General features: G+C 43.6%; 1 protein-coding gene across 8 annotated transcripts in view; it reads right to left on the reverse strand.

Moving 5' to 3' along the window:
• kif16b (kinesin family member 16B) overlaps positions 1-24,459 on the reverse strand; it is a 174,452-nt gene that overhangs the window by 50,674 nt on the left and 99,319 nt on the right. For all 8 annotated transcript variants that reach the window (XM_062958377.1, XM_062958355.1, XM_003215243.4 and 5 more), the window contains 2 exons: positions 19,603-19,725; positions 18,364-18,453 (listed from right to left, as the gene is read on the reverse strand). In XM_062958377.1, the coding sequence (XP_062814447.1) occupies positions 18,364-18,453; positions 19,603-19,725 (213 nt within the window). The remainder of the gene's footprint in view (positions 1-18,363; positions 18,454-19,602; positions 19,726-24,459) is intronic.

Below are 24,459 nucleotides of genomic sequence, written 5' to 3' on the forward strand. Positions count from 1 at the left end.
TGCAGCCAGTCCTCCGCTGCAGGGACTTCTGAAGATTCAATGACCGAAGGGAAGAAACGCGGATGGAAGCCGTAGTTTGCAAAGAATGGGGTTTCTTTAGTTGAAGCCTGGACACCATTGTTGTAAGCAAACTCCGATAGAGGTAATAGGGAAGCCCAATTGTCCTGTTGATAGTTTACATAACAGCGAAGGTATTGTTCCAAAGTGGCATTGGTGTGCTCAGTTTGCCCATCCGTTTGGGGATGGTGAGCTGAAGATAAACGAGAGTCTATGCCCAATAGTTTCTGTAGTGCTTTCCAGAAACGAGAGGTGAATTGAGATCCACGGTCAGTGACTAAACTCTTGGGCAATCCGTGTAGTCGGAAAACATGTTGGAGGAATAAATCTGCAGTCTCTTTGGCCGTGGGGAGACCGTCGCAGGGAATGAAATGGGCCAACTTGGTAAAAAGGTCCACCACCACTAGTATCGCGGTAAATCCAAGGGAGGGTGGTAGGTCAGTGATAAAATCCGCAGAAATTATCTCCCATGGGCGAGATTGAGTAGGAAGGGGATGCAGTAGCCCTGACGGCTTCTCCCTTCTTGTCTTGGAACGCTGACATACCGGGCAGGTATTGACATATTTCTCCACATCCTTGCGGATCTTGGGCCACCAGAAATCTCGTAGGATCAAGTGCATGGTTTTAAAAAGTCCAAAATGCCCTGCTGGCTTGCAGTCATGACACAGATGAAGTGCCTTTTCTCTGCCTGGACCTGGAGGGATGTAAACATGATTCCTGTAGCATAGTAGCCCATCCTTAAGTGAGAAAGGGAAACGTAGTCCTTGGCGAATCTGTTCTTGAGCCCAGGCATTTGCCTGCTGACTGGCTCTAATTTCTTGAGCGCAAAGGGGTTCTGGGTTAGAGGGAGTTGGTTCAACTGAAGTGGATTCGGTGTTTCCCACTGTGAGCGTGGCAAAGTTTTCGGGCTGCAGCAATCGAGATTCGGAGGTCTCTCTGCGCCCTGCAGCATACTCTGGTTTCCGTGATAGAGCATCTGCCTGCTTGGTCTGAGCCGGGGTTACATAATGGATCTGGAAGTCAAAACGTTCAAAGAATAAAGCCCAGCGCTGCTGCCTTTGATTTAGCTTTCGTGCGGTCCTTAGGTGTTCCAAATTTCGATGATCAGTATGAACCTCAATGGGAAATTTGGCCCCTTCTAACCAATGTCTCCAATTTTCAAAGGCTGCCTTTATGGCCAAAAGTTCTTTCTCCCAAATAGTGTAATTTCTCTCTGGGGCTGTTAGTTGACGGGAGTAATAGGCACAAGGATGAAGATGTTCTCCCACTGGTTGCATGAGTATAGCCCCAATTGCCACATCAGAGGCGTCAGCCTGCACAACAAAAGGGGTTTTAGGATCAGGGTGCTGTAGAATTGGCTGGGTCGTGAATAACTTCTTTAGTTGCTGGAACCCTTTCTCTGCTTGCTCCGTCCAGCGGAAAGGCTGTTTCCCACAGATGCAGCTGGTGATTGGGTCAGACCAGCGGGCAAAGTCTGGGATGAATTTGCGGTAGTAGTTTGCAAACCCCAAGAAGCGTTGCACTTCCTTCTTGTTGGTTGGCGCCCAATACTGCTGAAACCTTTGCCGGTTCCATGGAGAGCCCTAGTAGCGAGACGCGGTATCCCAGGAAGTCTACTTCTTGTAGATCAAAGGCGCATTTTTCTAACTTGGCATATAGTCCATGATCCCGCAATCGTTGTAGCACCATTCTGACGTGTTGCTCGTGTTCCGATTGTGATCTAGAAAACACCAAAAAATCGTCCAAATATATGATCAAGAACCGACCTAGATAATCCTGGAAGATATCGTTGACAAAATGCTGGAATGTTGCGGGAGCTCCGGATAATCCGTAATTCATGACTAGGGACTCAAATAATCCGAATTTGGTCTGGAAGGCGGTTTTCCATTCGTCCCCTTCTCTGATGCGAACTAAATTGTAAGCCCCCCGGAGATCCAACTTGGTGTAAACCTTGGCCCCTCGGAGCCGGTCTAATAGATCCGAGATCAAAGGCAGGGGGTAACGATTCCGCTTCATGATATTGTTCAATGCTCTATAGTCCACTACCAAGCGTAGGTCCCCTGACTTCTTTTTCACAAACATCACTGGGGAAGCTGCTGGGGATTGAGAGGGTCAGATGAACCCCTTGCGGAGGTTTGACTCTATGAACTCCCTGAGAGCTTCTTGCTCTGGTTCAGTCAGGGAGTAGAGGTGTCCTCGCGGAATTGGGGCCCCCTCCACCAGGTCAATGGCACAGTCGTAGGGTCTATGTGGGGGTAGTTTCTCAGCTTCCTTTTCATTGAAAACGTCCCAAAAGTCTGAATATTTCTTGGGCAAGGTGATGATGGGCTCAGTGTCTGTGGCATGGCAGACCCTGGCTACTAGACAATGGTTTTGGCAATATCTTGAGGCAAACTGTAATTCTCTGTTGGACCAGGAGATGTTTGGGTCGTGGAGTGTCAGCCATGGAATTCCCAAAATCACAGGGAAGTGGGGCACCTCGGTAACGAAGAAGGAAATCTCTTCCATGTGTTCCCTTATCCACATTCTGGTGGGTTCAGTCCATTGGCTTACTGGACCCGTCTTTAGGGGATGGCCATCTATAGCCTGCACCACCCGAGCGTTCTTGAAATCGTGATATTGTAATCCCAGAGAGTCGGCATACTCTCTATCGATGAAATTGTTTGTTGTCCCTGAGTCTATCATGGCATGGATCATGACGGGTCCCTTTTTCACCGACCACAGCGTAACCACCAGAAGAAATAGGACCCCGGTTTGCGGCTCTTGAGTGGGGTTTTTGACCGGGTTGTCGAGCCCCTCTACGCCCGGTCGCTGGCTTCCCCCGCCGGCTTGGCTCTAGCCGCCTCGGTCGCCTCCGGCTCCGCAGAAGACGCCGCCGCCAGGCGGGCGGTGGGCTTTCCTTTGGCTGGGCATTCTCTGGCGAAGTGGCCCCCATTCCCGCAGTACCAACACAGATTCAAACGTTGGCGGCGGGCCTTTTCGGCAACATCAAGTCTGGGGCGCACATTGCCCAACTGCATCGGCTCCTCCTCGCTTCCCATGGGGTTTGGGGCTGGTGGTGGGGGTCTCCATACGGGACGTGGCTGAATACTGGTAGAAGCGGGGGGTTTTACCCCGGCTCTTCCACTCTGGCCTCGGAGCCACTGTTTTTTGTTGGCAAGCAGGGCTTCGGCTCGTAAGCAATGGTTGATTCGTCTCTCAAGAGTCTCTGGAGGATCCACCTTAGAGATTTCTTCCTGCATCTCGAAGTTAAGGCCCTCACGAAATTGTCCTCTGAGGGCTATATCGTTCCAACCGGTGTTCTGAGCCAACACCCGGAACTCGGCTATGTACCGGGACAACGGCCTGTCCCCTTGGAATAGACGCCGGAGTTTATGGCCGGCCGCCTCCTCGTTGTCCTCGATACCACAGGTCTTCCTAAGGTGATTCAAAAAACTTTGCGCAGAGCTTAGGTGCGTGGAACCCGCATCAAACAGCGCCATCGCCCAATTGGCCGCAGGCCCATCTAGGAGACTGTAGATCCACGCTACTTTGACATCTTCTTGAGGAAATTTGGCTTGGCGGGCTTCTAAGTACGCCTGGCACTGGCGACGGAAAACGTGAACCTTGGAGGCTTCTCCAGAAAACTTGGTTGGTAATGCTAGGGCAGGAAGGCGCACACCACGTTCCTTCAAGCCCCGTATTTCTCCCTCCTGTGTTCGGAGAGTATCTCGGATCCGGTCGAATTCTTCCCGGGAAATGGTGTAACTGAGTGGTTGGGCATCCGCCCCGGTTCCTGTAGACATTCTGGCCTTAGGTTAATTGGTGCTTAGGGTGGCGGAGTCAAACTGTCACGACCCAGGCTGCAGAGCACCAATAACCATGCGCAGAGACCAGATTCTATCTAATATCTTTATTAAAGAATTATATAAAGTCAATAAAAACAGCTGAAGAATATAGTTCAGAAGCGGACCTTTCAGGAAAGGCCAAATATAGTCCAGGAAAATATTGTCCAATATAAGATATTAGAGTTCAAAGTTATAATCCATTAACCGAAACACACACCTTGCCAAGCAATAGTGTGGGGAGATGACAAGGTCTTATAGTCCATTGAAGCTTGACAACAAGGCTGGATCATGAGCTTGATTCTTGGCTGGATCAAAGACTTGAAACGTGGCAACTTGAAGCATGAAACAAGGTCCGTGGCAAAACGTGAGACAAGGCAAGACTTGAAACTAGATCCGGGAAGCAGGGAACAAGGAGTACGAAGTCCACACACGATCTCTCTCTCAAGCTGATCAATTGACTCCGCAAGGTTCCCCTTGCAGCAAAACCCCTATATAGGGTCTTGTTTTCCCGCCAACAGAACACTTTCCCTGGAGAACAAGAAGCGAAACCCAACTCTGTCCATGTCACGACCCAGGCTGCAGAGCACCAATAACCATACACAGAGGCCAGAATCTATCTAATATCTTTATTGAAGGAATATATAAAGTTAATAAAAACAAGTGTAGAAAATAGTCCAGAATTAGACCTTTCAGGAAAGGTCAGAATTAGTCCAAAAAAGCAATGTCCAATAAGAAATATTAAGGTCCAAAGTTGTAATCCAATAACCGAAACACTCACTTTGCCAAGCAAAGTGAGGGGAGATGACAAGGTCCTTTAGTCCATGAAACTTGAGCGAGGCTAGGAAATAACTTGATACTTGAAACAAGGCTTGAACGTGGAACAAGGTAACTAAGAACAAGAACAAGGTCCGTGGAATAACTTGATAAAATCCGTGGAACAAGGCAAGGATTGATCCTGGGAAACAAGGCAAAGTCCGTAGATAAACAAAGGCTGGGAAGCAAGGCGAAGGCTGGATAGCAAGGCAAGGCTTGAGCAGGAGCGAGGCTTGAATCGGAGCGCGCTGTCCAGACACAACTCGCTCCGTAGGCTGACGAATTGACTCCGCTAAGTTACTACGTGGGTAAAACACCTAAATAGAGTCTAACTTTCCCGCCGAAGCAGTTCTCTGGGAATCAGAACCGAAAGCTAAACTCTGAGACCAGATGTGAGACTCCCCAAAGATTCTCACGAGAAGCAGTCTTAATTGGCCACATTCTTAGCTGCAATCCTCGCACTCCTGCGCGAAGCTGATTCCAAACTTCTCTGTTGTTTACAAAACTCCCGGCGCAAGAACACGGGAGAAGTAGGCTCTGGGCTTGTTTGACATACTTCTGGGAGACAACTTTCTTGCAGGTGCAAGGTTCCCAGATCTGCCTGGGAAAGATCTGGCTGAGAGGAATCCAGTTCAGACTGGGAAGGTAAAAAACCCAAGTTTTCATCTTCATCAGGAATTACAATGTCCTGAGCAGGACTACAAGGCCCATGGGTCATCACACTATCCCCCTCCTCAAGGCCCCTCCCAAACTGGGGCCCTCTCCCCGAGGCGCGAGGTCGCGGTTTGGTGGGATAGGTCTGATGAAAGCGACGGGTTAGATCAGGAGCATGGACTGTGGAGGCGTCTTCCCAAGAGCGTTCCTCAGGGCCAAAACCCACCCAGTCAATGAGATATTGTAGGCGGCGGCGGTGAAAGCGAGAATCCAAAATGTCCTCAACCTCGAACTCCTCCTCCCCATTCATCAAAACAGGAGGGGGGGCCGGTTGGTCTGTATCAGGTCGCACACCATCCGCCGGAAGGAGCAGGGAACGGTGAAACACTGGGTGAATGCGCATTGAACGCGGAAGTTGGAGTTTGAAAGTCACGGGGTTTAATTGCGCCACCACTGGATAGGGGCCAATGAAACGGGCATCTAACTTCCGGCAAGGGCGGTGGGAGGGCAGAAAGCGAGTGGACAGGAAAACCCGATCTCCTACCTTGATTTCGAGGCCCGGCTGGCGATGTTTGTCAGCGTGGCGTTTATAGTCCTCCTTGGCTTGGTCCAGTTGCTGGAGCAAAAGTTGTTGCACCGCTGTGAGTTCCTGCAGCCAATCCTCTGCTGCGGGAACTTCTGAAGTTTCAATGACAGGGGGGAAGAAACGTGGATGGAAGCCGTAGTTTGCAAAGAACGGCGTTTCTTTTGTAGAAGCTTGAACTCCATTGTTGTAGGCAAACTCAGACAGTGGTAACAGAGAAGCCCAATTGTCCTGTTGGTAGTTTACATAACAGCGAAGATACTGCTCCAAAGTGGCATTGGTGCGCTCCGTTTGCCCATCTGTTTGGGGATGATGAGCTGAAGATAAGCGAGAGTCTATGCCCAATAGTTTTTGTAGTGCCTTCCAAAAACGAGAGGTGAATTGAGATCCACGGTCTGTGACTAAACTCTTGGGCAATCCATGTAGTCTGAAAACATGTTGAAGAAATAGATCCGCAGTTTCTTTGGCCGTAGGGAGGCCTTCGCAGGGAATGAAATGGGCTAACTTGGTGAAAAGGTCCACCACCACTAAGATCGTGGTGAATCCACAGGAAGGTGGTAGGTCAGTGATGAAATCCGCGGAAATTAATTCCCATGGGCGAGATGGGGTAGGAAGGGGGTGTAAAAGCCCTGAGGGCTTCTCCCTTCGTATCTTGGAGCGCTGGCATACTGGGCAGGTGTTGACATATTTTTCCACATCCTTGCGGATCTTGGGCCACCAAAAATCCCTTAGGATCAAATGCATAGTTTTAAATAGTCCGAAGTGTCCTGCTGGTTTGCAGTCATGACACAGACGAAGCGCTTTTTCCCTGCCCGGTCCGGGTGGGATATAAACATGATTTCTATAGCAGAGCAGCCCATCTTTAAGCGAAAAGGGAAAATGCAGACCTTGGCGAAGTTGGTCCTGCGCCCAGGCATCTGCTTGCTGACTAGCCCTGATTTCTTGAGCACAGATGGGTCCTGGAGTAGGGGAAGTTGAACCAATGGGAATGGATTTGGTGTTCCCCACCGTGAGCGTGGCAAAGTTCTCGGGTTGTAGCAGTTGGGATTCAAAGGTCTCCTTGCGTCCTGCAGCGTATTCCGGTTTACGTGACAGGGCGTCTGCTTGCTTGGTTTGGGCTGGGGTCACATAATGGATCTGGAAGTTGAAACGTTCAAAGAATAAAGCCCAACGTTGCTGCCTCTGATTTAGTTTGCGGGCAGTTCTTAGATGTTCTAGATTACGATGATCAGTGTGGACTTCAATGGGAAATTTGGCCCCTTCTAGCCAATGTCTCCAAGTTTCAAAGGCTGCCTTTATGGCCAGTAGTTCTTTTTCCCAAATGGTGTAATTCCTCTCTGGTGTGGTTAGTTGACGAGAGTAAAAGGCACAGGGATGGAGGTGATCTCCCACCGGTTGTAAGAGTACAGCCCCAATTGCCACATCAGAGGCGTCCGCTTGCACCACAAAAGGGGTTCCAGGATTTGGGTGCTGTAGAATTGGCTGGGAGGTGAATAGTTTCTTTAGTTGCTGGAACCCTTTCTCTGCTTGATCAGTCCAGCGGAAAGGCTGCTTTCCACGGATGCAGCTAGTGATGGGGTCGGACCAGCGGGCAAAATCTGGAATGAACTTGCGGTAATAGTTCGCGAACCCCAAGAAACGCTGCACCTCTTTCTTGTTAGTTGGCGCCCGCCATTCCAATACTGCTGAAACCTTGGCTGGATCCATGGAAAGCCCTAGAGGCGAGATGCGGTAACCAAGGAAATCTACCTCTTGTAGATCAAAGGCGCATTTTTCCAGCTTGGCATAAAGTCCATGATCCCGCAATCGTTGTAACACCATTTTGACGTGGTTCTCATGTTCTGATTGTGATCTAGAAAACACCAAAAAATCGTCCAGGTAGATTATCAAGAACCTGTCTAGATAGTCCTGAAAAATGTCATTGACAAAATGCTGGAACGTTGCGGGAGCTCCGCATAAACCGAAATTCATAACTCGGGACTCGAATAATCCGAATTTGGTCTGGAAGGCGGTCTTCCACTCGTCCCCTTCCCTGATGCGAACTAAGTTGTAAGCCCCCCTAAGATCCAGCTTGGTGTAAACCTTGGCTCCTCGAAGCCGATCCAGTAGATCCGAGATTAAGGGCAGGGGATAGCTGTTCCGCTTGGTGATATTGTTCAATGCTCTGTAGTCCACCACCAAGCGTAGTTCCCCTGACTTCTTCTTCACAAACATCACTGGGGAGGCGGCTGGGGATTGAGAGGGTCTGATGAATCCCTTGCGAAGGTTTGTCTCTAGGAATTCCCTGAGAGCTTCTTGCTCTGGTTCAGTCAGGGAGTAGAGATGCCCTCGCGGGATCGGGGCCCCCTCCACCAAGTCAATGGCACAGTCATAAGGTCTATGTGGGGGTAATTTTTCGGCTTCTTTCTCCTTGAATACATCCCAATACTCGGAGTACTTCTTTGGCAAGGTGATGATGGGCTCGGTGTCTGTGGCATGGCATACCTTGGCTACGAGGCAATGGTTTTGGCAGTACGGTGAAGCAAACTGCAGTTCTCTGTTGGACCAGGAGATGTTAGGGTCGTGGAGAGTCAGCCATGGAATTCCCAAAATCACAGGGAAATGGGGGACCTCGGTAACAAAGAAGGAAATCTCTTCCATATGTTCCCTTATCCACATCCTGGTGGGTTCCGACCACTGACTTACGGGGCCCGTCTTGAGGGGGCGGCCGTCTATGGCTTGCACCACACGGGCATTCTTGAAATCATGATATTGTAATCCCAGAGAGTCGGCATACTCTCTATCGATGAAATTGTTGGTAGCTCCAGAGTCTATCATGGCGTGGATCATGACGGGTCCCCTTTTTGCTGACCATAATGTGACCACGAGAAGGAACAGGACCCCGGTTGGCGGCTCTTGGATGGATTTTTTGACCGGGTTGGCGAGCCTCTCTACACCCGGTCGTTGGCTTCCCCCGCCGGCTGTGTGCCAGTCGGCTCAGACGCCTTCGTCTCCGTGGAGGACGCCGCCGCAAGACGGGCGGCAGGCTTCCCTTTGGCTGGGCACTCTCTGGCGAAGTGGCCCCCGTTCCCGCAGTACCAGCAGAGGTTTAAGCGTTGACGACGGGCCTTCTCGGCGGCATCTAGTCTGGGACGCACATTGCCCAACTGCATCGGCACCTCCTCGCCTCCTCTGGGGTATGGGGTTGGCGGTGGGGGTCTCCACACCGGACGTGGCTGAACGCTGGCGGGAGCGGGGGGTTTTGCCCCGGCTCTACTGCCCTGGCCTCGAACCCACTGTTTCCTGTTGGCAATCATGACTTCAGCCCGTAAACATTGATCAATGAGTGCCTCGAGGGTCTGGGGAGGATCCACCTTGGAGATTTCTTCCAGCATTTCAATGTTGAGACCCTCCCGGAATTGTCCCCTGAGGGCTACATCGTTCCAGCCGGTATTGTGGGCCAGCACTCGGAACTCGGCTATATACTGAGACATAGGTCTGTCTCCTTGGAAAAGGCGACGGAGTTTGTGACCGGCTGCCTCCAAATTGTCCTCGATTCCCCAAGTCTCCTTGAGGTGGTCCAAGAAGTGTTGCGCTGATCTTAGGTGTGGAGAGGTTTGGTCGAACAGTGCCGTCGCCCAGCTGGCCGCTGGCCCGTCTAGAAGACTGTAAACCCATGCCACTTTGATGTCTTCTTGGGGAAACTCGGCAGCACGGGCCTCTAGATAAGCTTGACATTGGCGACGGAAGACATGAACCTTAGAAGCTTCTCCAGTAAACTTGGTTGGCAACGCCATGGCCGGAAGACGAATTCCGCGTTCCTTCAAACCCCTTATTTCTCCATCCTGTGCATTGAGCTTATCACGGATTCGGTCCACCTCATCCTTGTCGATGGTGTAGGTAATCGGCTGGCCGCTCGGCCCAGGTACGACTCCGGTAGACATTCTGGCCGAGGTTAATTGGTGCTTAGGGTGGCGGAGTCAAACTGTCACGACCCAGGCTGCAGAGCACCAATAACCATACACAGAGGCCAGAATCTATCTAATATCTTTATTGAAGGAATATATAAAGTTAATAAAAACAAGTGTAGAAAATAGTCCAGAATTAGACCTTTCAGGAAAGGTCAGAATTAGTCCAAAAAAGCAATGTCCAATAAGAAATATTAAGGTCCAAAGTTGTAATCCAATAACCGAAACACTCACTTTGCCAAGCAAAGTGAGGGGAGATGACAAGGTCCTTTAGTCCATGAAACTTGAGCGAGGCTAGGAAATAACTTGATACTTGAAACAAGGCTTGAACGTGGAACAAGGTAACTAAGAACAAGAACAAGGTCCGTGGAATAACTTGATAAAATCCGTGGAACAAGGCAAGGATTGATCCTGGGAAACAAGGCAAAGTCCGTAGATAAACAAAGGCTGGGAAGCAAGGCGAAGGCTGGATAGCAAGGCAAGGCTTGAGCAGGAGCGAGGCTTGAATCGGAGCGCGCTGTCCAGACACAACTCGCTCCGTAGGCTGACGAATTGACTCCGCTAAGTTACTACGCGGGTAAAACACCTAAATAGAGTCTAACTTTCCCGCCGAAGCAGTTCTCTGGGAATCAGAACCGAAAGCTAAACTCTGAGACCAGATGTGAGACTCCCCAAAGATTCTCACGAGAAGCAGTCTTAATTGGCCACATTCTTAGCTGCAATCCTCGCACTCCTGCGCGAAGCTGATTCCAAACTTCTCTGTTGTTTACAAAACTCCCGGCGCAAGAACACGGGAGAAGTAGGCTCTGGGCTTGTTTGACATACTTCTGGGAGACAACTTTCTTGCAGGTGCAAGGTTCCCAGATCTGCCTGGGAAAGATCTGGCTGAGAGGAATCCAGTTCAGACTGGGAAGGTAAAAAACCCAAGTTTTCATCTTCATCAGGAATTACAATGTCCTGAGCAGGACTACAAGGCCCATGGGTCATCACAGTCCAGATGCATTACTCCTTAGAATTTCCCAAGGGAAGCAGACTTAATCAGCTAGTTGTTTGGCAGCGATTCTAAGACTCCGGCGACTAGCCTCCCTGACTCCTCTATCTCTATTATAATTGTCCTTTCGGGAAAACGGGGGAGAATTCTGCCGAAAGCTTGTTTGGGTAACTTCCTGAGGACAAACATCCTCCAGGTGGAGAGGCTCCATTTCAAACTGAACCGGTCGAAATCCCATGTTTTCCTCCTCGTCTGCCACAATAGCACTAGGAACGGGACTACAAGGCCCATGAGACATCACACTGGGTGCTTATAAAGAGATTTTTTTCATGCACACTTGGAAAATATTTAAGAACAATTGGACTCAAAAAATTCTTATAACAGTTAAGGAAAATGGAAAACGTTCAAACAGCTACTGCTGAAGCTGTTCTTTCAATCAGATCCAGAGCAGGAAAGTTTTCTCATATAATATTCCAAGAGGTTGTTAATGCCCAGAAAACTATGGAAAACACAACCATTATAAAACTGCATATTTTTATATGCATAAGACTTCTTTCTCTCTCTCTCTCTCTCTCTCTCTCTCTCTCTCTCTCTCTCTCTTTCTTTCTTTCTTTTACAACCAATGATTGATTGATTGGTTGCATTTGCATGTTGTCTTCCCCCAGATTGGGACCCAAATGCAAGGATATTGCCCTAGACCTTAAACAATCTACAGTTCTTGTTCAATGCATAACACACTTTTCTGCAAATATGGACGCATGCTGCAATGCAGGCATAATAGTTGAACCCCCCAGGCCTGAATAGGGATTACTCATAATTAATATGTTTTAAAGCATTTGGCTGAACTTCAGCAGAGACACATGGTAGCCTGTCTCTATTAACTTTTGGTTCATTGCTGATTCCAAATATCTTGCCTAATCAAACTTTTTAAGAAACTGTGAGAGACAGTGGCAAGAGTGCAGGGTCTGGATGTGGGGCAGTGAAGGTTCATTACTGTCCCTCATAAAAAATACCACTCTGCAAGCAAGTTGCTATGGATTTTAAAAGACTTGAACGTTTAGAAGCTGTCTTCCTATAATTGGGCCTACATTAAAATGTACCTGCAGGAAAATACATTTCAAAGACATAACTTAGTAATAAGACAACCTTTTAGGGGAGCGACAGTTGTTCCACTCTTTTTACTTGAGCTAAAAAAATGAAGTATATGTATGAAATAAATATCCAAGCTTCACTATACTCCCCTATTTATATTTGGATTCACTGTGTATCATTACAATCAACAAAACACTTTATTCTTCTTGCTATTTCATTTATTTCTGTCTTGAGCTCATCTTAGTTCAAATTGATTCTACACAGTGTTTATGTCCATTGCCACTCTAGCACTGAAACTGTATTGTCAAGGACCATTTGCATCCAACATGCTACAAGGTCAAGAAATAATGAGTCTCTAAAATGCCTGGTAGACATCTAGACATGATTTAATGCCAAATGGATAATTAATACCCAGTCTTTTCTGCCTACATCTACAACATTTTAAATGGAGTCATATTAGTTTTGAAATGCACATGGCCCACATTTTGATTCGATGCATTCTTCCAGTTATCAATAACAACTTATTTATCTGCTTTATATGCATGAGTCAACAAAATTATATACTGCAAATTTTATAACTGGAAGATGCCAGCAGTTCACCTTTTCAAAGTGCTCAGATATTACCTTCCCAATAAATCAATATTTCAATATACTTCTTTTGGGAATGTGGTGGCAGAAACATGAAATGCAGATTCAAATTAAAAATACTGAGGCAGTAGCCCAGAACTGAACAACGAATGAGCTATAAAGTTCACCTCTAGCAGACACAGCATATATTAGGCAAGCATACATCTTTGTGTTTATAATAAATATAAATCTGGAGTCAGAAGATTAACTGTGAAAAATAGTCCTACTAAAATAATATTATGAGTATGCAGTATTTTGGATTTCTTAAAAGTGGCATTACATCAAGTCAATATCAAAGTGAAGCATATGGTAATTGTGAAACTGTCTGACTATAAATATTGTCAAGATGAGATTTTAAAAAAGCTATCAACATGGATCAAAATGCATTTTGTCCTAAGCTGGCCTCACATTTTGAAATCAGAGGACACTTTGAAATATTTGTGTTTATGGACCATTAAGCACACTTCTGCGTAAATTGCAAGAGTATTATTTCAAAACTCTCAAAATCCCCATATTCATTATGTTCAGTTCATAGTAGTGATTTGTTATTTTCATCTCAGCTTTTCTCTCTATTGTTTTGATTTTCCTTCAAGTAATGTTGTTGGTATACTCTGTTTAATGAAACTGGGAAAGAGGCCTGGTTTGCACACAACGGAAAGCCAGGATTCAATGCTCTTAAGCTTTGGGCTCAAAGGTTCAATCCTTCTTCACTTGCTAAGAAGAAACCTTAACCACCACTCAGTTTTTGTTTCTGCAACATATAACTTCCTGTTACACAACCCACTATGAAACAACAGTTAAACAGGCTCTACTTAATAGCTAACCCCGCTACTTACTAACTACAGTTGGTTTTGTTGATTTAACTATCAAGAGCTTCTTTTGAATCATATCTTCATATTCACATATAACAACAAATCAGTAATTACAGAATGTGAAACCGATTCCTGGTTAAGTCCTCGTCTCTGGAACACAGGAGTAATAGTGTGAAGTGTGTATAAGCTTTGATGACATCTAGCATATAAGTGTCTATAAAAAGCATGAGTTACTGGAGACAAATGTGTCACAGAAACACTTTTTAACAGCTATTTTCGATGTGTGCACGTGCCATGAGAAATAAATAAATACTATTAATCCATTCCAGCCCCCCTGAACCTCATTTTTACACATTTTTACATGTTTTAAAACAAGAAAATGCAACTTTAAAATAACAAATAATGTATACATGCACATTCACATGGAACAATAAGATAGATCAAATTTCAAATGGCAGAAGCACAAAGTTATGGTAAGGAAGCACAAAGCAAAAAAAATGAAGAGGCAGAAGCATCATTTTCTCCATACTATACCCATTCCAGCCTCCCTCCCTCTCTTGCTCTCTTCTCCCTCTCTTCATTAAGGCAAATATACTAGGAATAAAAATCACATAAAATCAACTAACCCAAATTCCTAAAAATGAACAAGAACAAAGTAGACAGCAATCCCCCAAAATGAACAAAAGCACAAGGCACGGAGGAACAAAAGAGGTTGCTGGACAGCAAATCCATATTACTCCAGGGTAAGGAGAATGTACAACTAAATGTGATGCAGGAAGATATGCATTTTAGAAAAATGGGTAATCGCTACCAATAGAAGTGGAAAACTGGATTATGATTCCAGCAGACTGAAGGTCTGGAGTGTGACGATCCCCAGATGGATATATATCAACCAACATTTCTTTGTTTATTACTCAATATATGAAAAAAAAACTATGCTCAGTGCAAACAAGTACAAATTTTCTTATCCAAAGATGCACAGGTTGAGTATCCTTAATCCAGAAATATAAAATTCAAAATCTCCAAAAAACCTGAAAGTTTTTGCTGCCAGGTGCCCACTGTCTCCTTCCTTCCTGCTGTCTACTAGGGTTGTCCGATCGATGGAAAAATTGTTTCAATTCTCGTTTCTAAAGTAGGGGGTGCCGGCTCTTCGATGTAGAAATTATTTCTAAATGTTTCACCCAAAATTTTTGGATATTTACGAAAATTCGTAATGTTTCTAAAATGTTTCTAAAATGGCGGACACGCATGCACAATTGCCAAAAAACAGGAAACCGGGGGGGACTTTTCTGGGGGTCTCCCGCCCTCATTTCTTGAGCTATTCTCATCAAATTTGGTACAGTGGGAGAACACATTCCACACTCTTTGCTTTCATTATATGGCTTGATTGCTTTATTCCAGAAAACTTTGAAAAGGAAAGGCAAAACGTCTCCCTCAGAAAGTAAAAAGAACCCCAAATCTCTGTGGTTACAGGGACGCAAGCAGTGCACCCTCCATTGCAGGCTTGGAAAGCCTGATATGGCTTGATTGCTTTATTCCAGAAAACTTTGAAAAGGAAAGGGAAAACGTCTCCCTCAGAAAGTAAAAAGAGCCCCAAAGCTTAGCGGTTACAGGGAGGGACGCAGACTCCTTAGGAAAATAAAAATTCCCAACATCCACAGCAAGGACTCTGCCCCAAGCCAATTTCCCCCCAACACAATATCTAACCGGCAACAACCCTCTACCCCCACTTTGCCCTCTCTGCTTCACGGCGCGCGCGAACCACCCTCTCTCCTCGGTATCCCAACTCAGAATGGCTTGGCTCCGTGCGGAGGCGATTTTTATAGCGATTCTACACGTCGACGGGAGGACGCTAGCCCCCACCTTTTTTAGCCATCGTGGAAGACTCTGATTGGCAGGGAGCGGGAGCCATGTTAGGCTGCGCTAGGCTCCCGTTCATGTTAGGTTGCAGAAACAAACAAAAAATATAATATTTAAAAAATATTAAAAAAATATTTTGGAAGGACAAAAATTAACGAAAATTTTAAGACACAATTACAAAATGGGCCAACGATGGATCGTATTACATTGCCAATTGCGCCCAGGGAAAACGTTTCAATACTCGTGTCAAAAAACGGGAACAATACGAAATAATTACGGTAGGGATATTTTTACGACAATATGGACAACCCTACTGTCTACCATCTGTTTCAGGAGGGAGGGAAGAAAAAGAAAAGGAAAGGAAAGAAGGAGCACCTCACTCCTCCTTGTTGCGTTGGCCGCTGTCAGCCAGTCCTGCCTCCCATCCCCATCTCAGGGCTTTTTGCATAAGTAGCATCATGAAATCCCTGCATTGGTGGCATTAGCAGTGAGAACAGGCTGCTCCTCTTGACTCATGTCCACTATGATGAAGCCCCATTGAGGTGATGGTAGCAGCAAAGAGAGAAACTGGGCCTCCTTCTTCTCATTGCTAACAGAAAACATGACACTCTCAGCAAGGCCCCCAGGTTACAAAAATGCAGAAGGTGAGTGTGTAGAGGGAGGATGGAGAGAGTGGGAATGGTGGGTGTCATCAGTATCAGTAATGATGATAATGCTGCAACTTCTGCTACCACAGGCTGGGAACAGTTTAGGCAGCAAAGAGGTCTCGCTTCACTCACCCCTTGTACCTCACATTTGCATTTTCCATCTTTCCCCACCCTTTGGTATTCACTCTCTTGAGTGGGCAAGCAGGCAGGTGACTGTGAGGGGAGTACAGCTGCAATGGTTTGGGACCTGGTGGGGAGTGGATGGGGCATGGGCAGTGCGATCTGGCAATTGAAACACTCTGAAGAGTGCATATAAATCATAAGCAAATACTTGCATTCCAAAATTTTAAAAATCCAAAATGCTTCTGGTCCCAAGCATTTCAGAGAAGGGATACTCAACCTGTGCCAAGAAATTCTCTCCTCAAAAAATGAAAACCTGTTCATAAAGGTACAAAGGAAAGCATCATATATATTACAAGAGTTTCCAACAGAACACTGAGAAGTATTTAAACAGCTCTCAAAAATATTAAAAATACATATGAAATACTAAGCTGTGAGAGCACATGAATAAGAGAAGTACAAGGAGGAATTCAAAGAAAAATTACAATAAATCATCAGTGAAAAGAGTAATTCACAAATGCCCTAAAGTTAGCTTCATTATAATAAGGAAGCAAATGTCAAATAAAGGCTAAGAAAACCTTCAAGCAACTATTCTCAGTTTTAATGGAGAATAGATCTATCTTGAAAAGAATGTCATAGTTGCTACATTGGTCGATGTGCAAGTGTACCCAAGAAAAATACAACCACCTTTGTTACTCTGAGACTCCCATACTGACAGCCAAAAACGCTTTCCCATACTACAGAGTTGCTGGTAGCTGCAAGAAGGACTAGAATTGAGCAACTGTTTCACTTTTTCTTCTGCACTGCTACACAAAACTTCTAAAGGGAGTTTAGAGGGAACTTCTAAAACTTCATTTTGTTTTTACACCAGGGTGCTGTCATAGTTATGGTGTTTTATTGGAGCATTGGACACCCAACACTGCCCTGCCATGAAGCTTATTGGATGACTGTGAGTCAGTTGCTATCTCTCAGCCTCAAAATAGAAAAAAAAATGAAATTCAGAAGGAACACCTCAAAAGGTGCAACAGGATGGACCCAGAACTGTGCAGACAGTGGCATAGGATGAAGAGATTATCCCATTGGTCGAGGCGAGTGAAAATTACACCTACACTCCACTGGCTGCCACTTAGTTTCCAGGCAAATTACAAAGTGCTAGTTTTGACCATTAAAGCCCTACATGGTTTGGGTCCCGGTTACCTACAGGATCTCCTTCTCCCATACAATCCACAGCCGGCAGCTACTCCAACCAATCAGAAGTCGAGAGGTAACCATTACCCAGAGGACCTTTTCATCGGCCACCCCTAGACTTTGGAATGACCTGTTAGAAGAGCTATCTCTTCCAGCAGGCCTACCCAGTCAGTTTTCATAATGAATGTTAAACTTTTGTCTTGTGTTTTAATCTTTGTTCTGTGTATTTTAATATGTATTTTGTTTATAGACATAAGTTTCAATATGTATATTTTATAGAATGTTTACAATGATCATGTGTTTTTAGTTATATTGTAACCCAACTTGAGCCACAAGGAGAGGTGGGTAAGAAATAAAATAAAATAATTATAATTACTGTTATTATTATTACCCTGAAAACTTGTTTTGAAGGGATCGGATGTCTATTGCCCAATACATGGCTATTTACTTAGCTGAACAGCAGTTTCTGTTGGATTTATTTCACCCCTTTGGACAGAAAGATCCTCCCAGTTGTGAAATAATAGGTCCAGATTAGTAAGTCAACAAACCTCATGAATTTATCACCATTCGATAACGTTCTCCCCCTGACATATATACTTAAAGAAAGATTCCAGTTTAAAATTCAAGACATTCTATAACTTGGTACAAATTAGTCAAGTATACTTTTTTTGTGCAAATCTTTTAAAGCTTTCTTCTAGTAAGCAACACCGTCAGCCAGTCAACAAATTTCAACACCCCGTAACCTCACACATTGCCCCCGGTAGCACAAGGGTTAAACCCTTGTGCCAGCAGGGCTGCTGACTGAAAGGTCAGCGGTTCGAATCCGGGGAGCGGGATGAGCTCCCGTCTGTCAGCTCTAGCTCTCCATGCGGGGAGAAATTTGAGAGAAGCCTCCCACAGGATGGCAGAACATCAAACATCTGGGCACACCCTGGGCAATGTCCTTGCAGACGACCAATTCTCTCACACCAGAGGCAACTTGCAGTTTCTCAAGTCACTCCTGACACCGAAAAAACCCCCTCACACACCATGAGTTCCATTTGTGATAAAATACCCCCCAAAAATTCCGAGAATTCTGTTTGCATGATCACCATAGACCCAAATGATTAATGTAAACATGAGTAAAAAAAATATTGCGAACTTACCTCTGGGTATTTTAATTTTAATGTTTGATGCATTTCTCTAAAACGACTGTATCGCCTAAATACTGTCCATGTCTCACCGAGGACTGAAATCTGTTACATAAAGGTAGAGAAATGGTATCAATAAAGAGAAAGAAACATTTCACTTTCAGATAAACACATTTATTTGGCTTCCTGTAATTGCTGATTGCTCCCAGGTAAACTATTACTGGTAGAGTAATGGAAAGAGAGCATGGAGGGATGCTAAACTACCAGTTAGATTTGGGAACAGAATAAACCTGCATTCTCAGTATTCAGAAAGATTCCTTACTCATAGTCATAGTTGCATGCAAGCAACTAGGAATGATTCCACATGGCTGTAGGCTGCAGATAAACAACTGAATTTTATAAGGAGGGCTGATTGCAAGGATTTACTCCTCCAAACAGATTTGGAAGAAGGTTGCCAATAATATAGGAAGGGGACTTGTAACTATGTCCACCCATTCACATACTGCTGCATCATGCAAGAGAGAAATGATGCTCACATTGTTACAGCTTAACTGAAATCAAGAGCTGGTTTGCCATCAACTCTGTAAATGTGGCTTCACTCAATTATGTTCTGCTGAACACATATATTGGCATTTGTCAGTTTAATTCATGGAAAGGAAACAGACTCACTAATGCAGAATCATAAAAAAAAATCTAGGGTTAGACCACAGGCTCAACAGTATAAAACACAAAACAGAGAATTACATTAGTAATTAGTACTGACTCAAACTAATTTCGCAAACTCCATGAAATCATATATTCTTTCTCTATGTCTGTCCTCTACCTCCAGCTTCAAAATGTCTGCCAATAATCTTATCCATCTTTTTGATCTTTTCTGAATCTCTACATGAAGCTCTTTCCTGCCCAGTCTACTCTGTTCCATATCTCATTCTGCTCCAGAGGGTCCTCCAGACAAATAGTTTTGAGGAGATGTGGCTAAATGGGTGGAGAAAACTGCAAAAATCAGATTTTAATAGGATAATGAGACAAGTGGTTATACCCAATGTCACCTCCATGCTTCATTACTGTTGTTACATGCCAACAGTAAAAGACTAGATTTACTATTGGGAGCTCTGGTTCAAAGAACGCCCACAAACAAAATAAGAAAAAGTAACCCATAGGCAACTCTTGCAGAAAATTTTAATCATCCCTTGTAATGCCATGCAAAAAAAGGGAAAATAGCTTTGATTTTTTTTAAACCCTCAAAAATCTTACCTTTATTTCATATTCATAATGCTCATCCTTTCCCTGCCCACAAAGGACATAGCGTGGAATACTAATTTTGACTGGATTCTTTAGGTCATCTGGGTTTGTTTTACCAGAGCGACAGATCATTCGCTATCAAATGAATATCAAACAGGAAGAACAAATTAAAACCCACATCACTCTGTGAACAATACCCTATGAGGCCAAGGCATATTACCTGACAGAGAAGTAAAATAAAATAAGTTTTTTTCCCCCAAGAAAGATTTGGGCAGAAGTGAATTGCAATCCTCTTCTGAATGGCCAAGCACTTTATGGTACAGGGGTGAAAATGGAAAACATCACTACAAAGTGTTGCTTGCTCTTTTAGCAGCTTTAGTAACAAGGGAAAACAAACAATTAAAATGTTTCATCCAAATACATAACAGAAGCATAGAGCCTTGGATCCTCTCTATTTGTTGGTCAAAACTCCACTCATAGGATACTCTTGCTGCCAGAAGAGGAAGGAAATTACTTTTCCTAATTCATCCTTTTCCCTGATATCCCTTGAAAATCTGCTCTGTAAAGCTAGTGAGCTCTTCAAAAAAAGCATGGGAAGTGATAAGGATGAATCAGAGAAAATCATTCCTTTCAAGAAGGGAGTCTTTGCTATATTGTAATCCCTTCTACAAGTCAAAGAAGTCCTTCTATTTGTTAGCAGGTCAATTCAGTATCCAATCCATAACTATAAGAATTTTAAATCAGAAATAAAACAATACAGAATATATTTATTTATTTCACGCAAGCACCTTCAGAACAGAAAACAAATGAAAATTGAAAATTTCAGACCAAACCAGCAGGTAGCAAAATAAAAACATTTGATTTGGTACTGTGAAAAAATAGCATGAAGCAACTGTATCTGTAGAAGGAATTCTACCAATTGAACTCCAGTACAGAAAAGTAAATTACCCTTAAAAGATATGTAAATGCATAACATCCTTCCATTCTGACTGCAAAGAAAAGGCAGATTAATATAAGTGCTGGCATCATTTCATTTCACAGACACTTCACTTGGAGAAAATGGTTTGACTTAGCAGATTATCTTTAAATAAGCATGCATATGACCACACTGTAAGCATGATACTAAATGCAAACAAAATTAGCTATCCTGTGCATTTGGAACAGAATCTTAAATGGCATAGTTGAAAGGAAGGCTTCAAAATACAAAATCTACAAAAGAATGAGACATTTCTCAGACAACTAAAATATACAAAAACATCCTGCAATCTTTCAAAGCTGCACTGGCTTCTTCAGGCAAAAGATGTTGAAAAATCTTTCAGGAGAAGTGGCAAAGGTAGAGTCACCGACCTACATTTTATTCCATATATTCTTTCTGTTGGAGTTCAGTTGTTTGTAGGGATCTCAATGCAGGCAAAAGTTCAGAAACAAAGGACAATAAAAGATAGGTAATAACATTTAAACATCATTAGTAAGAGAAGCCCAGGCCATACCAGTCTTGTGCAAAGTTTGCTGCTCCTTGCCAAGGCAGAGAACACTGAATTTCTCAAGGAGTTTTGTGAATTTTGTATTTTGTTGTATTTTACTGCATGAACAACATGGCTTTCTCTAAATATGTCTGAAAGACTTCGATATGCAATTTCATTAGGAAGGAAAACACAGAAGTCCCCTAAGGCAGTATTTTTCCCTGCTCCTCCCACATCTCTTTGCATATCTAGTCAACGTTTTTCATGTTTGGAAGACATTACTGCCAATATTGTTAGGGCAGTGGTGCTCAACCTGTGGGTCCCCAGATGTTTTGACCTTCAACTCCCAGAATCCTAACAGCTGGTAAACTGGCTGGGATTTCTGGGAGTTGTAGGCAAAAACACCTGGAGACCCACAGGTTACGAACCACTGTGTTAGGGTATAATGAAAATGGGGTACATTTTAAAATAACCAACACCAAGGATGTATGCTTTAAAGAAAAACGTATACTGCTGATCATAACATGCAGGAGCTAATCTAGGTCAGCAGTTAAGCAAATAAGTTTGGACCACATCCGGGGGGGGGGGGGGGGGCTATGTGTGTGTATTAGGATACACTTCTGCTACTGCTCTTGCTTTCGCTCTTGCTCTCTCTCATTTTGAAGAAGAAGAAGAAGCCATGTTTTTGGGTCTTGCAATGCTTGCAAGGACTATGTAAGTTTGTTACACCATAAGATTTGTTTTTGATGCAACACTAAGTTTATGCTTAGACTCTGCTGAAAAGAGTAGTTTTCTGTTTTTCCTTTTGCAACTGTGCAAATTCATTGTGTCTTTGTTGGACTAGACTGAATTCTGCTTGAATATATTTTTCCAAGTAATATGCTAATCTGAATGAAGGAGAAAAAATAATGATTGTGAACAACTGGCAAGACCAAAGCAACCAGCAATTTTATCAAGTGAACTGATTTTGCACTGAAGTAAATTAAAGAGATACGTGTATGCATATTTTTGGTATGCACTTTTAATTCATTATAAGCAAAGTCAAAATTATAAAATGAAAATTTCCGCTAATAACTTGTATCTATTCTAATTTACTGTTTTCTCCCAATGAAAGTGACCCAATTCCTCTTTTCCTTAAGACCATTAATGATATAATATTTCTGATATTTAAAAATGATGGATATAAAAGTAGATTTACTTATAGGAACATGTAGAAATGTTGGCAAATTATTTTCAAAACAGTTTTCCCTTTAATATTATTTTAGAACACACACCATCACTGTTTCTGGTAATAGCAATCTCACTCACAGACAATCCACATTTTTGGGTGTCTCCATTTATAAAATAATGTATTTATTTACATTAAAAATTAGACTGTTTTCAAAAGATTCTTAGGATAACTTCCTAGCAAAAGTTTGGAATACAGATGTGCATTATTATATTTGAAAAGTTGTTTTTTTTTCGTGTCAGGAGCAACCGGAGTTGCTTCTGGAGTGAGAGAATTGGCCGTCTGCAAGGACGTTGCCCAGGGGACGCCCGGATGTTTTGATGTTTTTACCATCCTTGTGGGAGGCTTCTCTCATGTCCCCGCATGGAGCTGGAGCTGATAGAGGGAGCTCATCCACACTCTCCCCAGGTGGGATTCGAACCTGGCAGCTTTCAGGTCAGCAACCCAACCTTCAAGTCACTTAGTCCACTACACCATCTGGGGGCTCCATTTGAAAAGTGTAACATGTTTTTATATTTTCTCCCCGGTGTGCAACTTGGTGTTTATACTTTAAGAAGAATGTTTCTTCAATTCTAAGACACATTCCCCCCACATATTGATATCTCTAACAATGGGGTGTATCTTAGAATTTAAATAAAGCTTTTTCTGTAGGCGGTACTGAAATTAGTGTGAGTCTTACAATCAATGTTGTCTTAGAATTGACGAAAGACAGTATGTCCCGACAGTTGCAAATATTTGATAGACTGACATACAGAAAAAGAACAGATCTTAATAGTCAAAATGGGCATAGCTGTATTTATTCAAGAAAGGGAGAGTAACATGAGTTTTGTTGAGAAAATAATTTGAGAAGGTGAAATCACTGCATCATCATCATCATCATCATCATCATCATATCTGCAGACAATCTGCTGCTTTGAAAATGATCCTTCCTAAATAAGTGCAGCGAGACAAATATTCATTGGCATCTGTTGCTAACAATTTGGCTTTTGATTCAATGGATCAGCGTCCAAGAGAGCTTATGCCACAATGATTGTTTTATCCTTTAAAGTCCCACCAGATTCATTGTTGCCTTTACTGCTTGGCAAATATTAATTTCATACAAAAAGAGATTAATCCCTACATATAATTGTCCTCACATCTCAAACCTCAAGCCATGTCTTCCCAAATATAACAGTATATGAGAAGCCAAGAAATATTCTGCCATGTGGTACAATAAAACTTGAGAACATGAATCTCTCTTCCTCTGTTTTATGGAATTGATACTAATGATTAATGCATAAAAATGATTCCCAGATAAAACTACAATGAGTGGTTCTGCAACAATAGCATTTCTTCAAAAGCAAACCTGTTTCCTAAAATCAAGTATATTTCTCGTTGGAGAAATACCTGAACACTCACACATTTGCACACAGACATGGGGTTTATTTGCATATTTTCCCCAAGTACTAGATTTTCACTATTGTGTTTAAGGTCTAAAATTAATTCAGAATAACTATCCTGTCAAATGTAGCATGAGCCTAGTAGCATCTTCATATGAACTGAATGTCAGTTTCCAGATATCCGACGGAGTGTTACCATGGATATTACTAAAGGATGACACAAATCTCATTGGGACATTTTCTCGTTGAGAAACGCAAGATGAACCCTTGGCTGGATCATAACCACCCTTATTTCCTTTCAAAAATGCAAGCTCCATCTCTACTAGATTATCTTTCTCTGAGACTATCACACACTTCAGCTCACTTAAACAACGTATCTGAATTTGGTCAAACTGCACACAATCACTGAAGGAATGCAGTGGTTGAGGGCCACAAAACTCTTGTAGAAGACCCACATGAGAAGTAGTGAGGATGAGTGAGCAGATTTCACCCGCCAGCTTCACTGTTGTATAGAGCAGAATTTGAACATTTCCTAAAGTAGGTTTGTTGATTTCCATGTTTTCATGGAGTAAGTAAACCAGATCGGCTAATTTTTTTCTCAAAATTGCATGAGAGACACATGCCGCTTTCAAATGTTAAGTCAGTAAGTCTTGAATTCCAGTCAAGTGAAAGTTTTAACAGATCACCTTTTAAAAGAGGATGATTTAAGCAAGCATAATCTGAGGAGGAAATCAAGGTGCTAAGTATGTCATGGCATATTCTTTGTGTGTAATATTTGTTAAAGGTAAATAGTTTCATT

The sequence above is a fragment of the Anolis carolinensis genome, chromosome 1 (assembly GCF_035594765.1).
Source record: "Anolis carolinensis isolate JA03-04 chromosome 1, rAnoCar3.1.pri, whole genome shotgun sequence".
Taxonomy (NCBI): domain Eukaryota; kingdom Metazoa; phylum Chordata; class Lepidosauria; order Squamata; family Dactyloidae; genus Anolis; species Anolis carolinensis.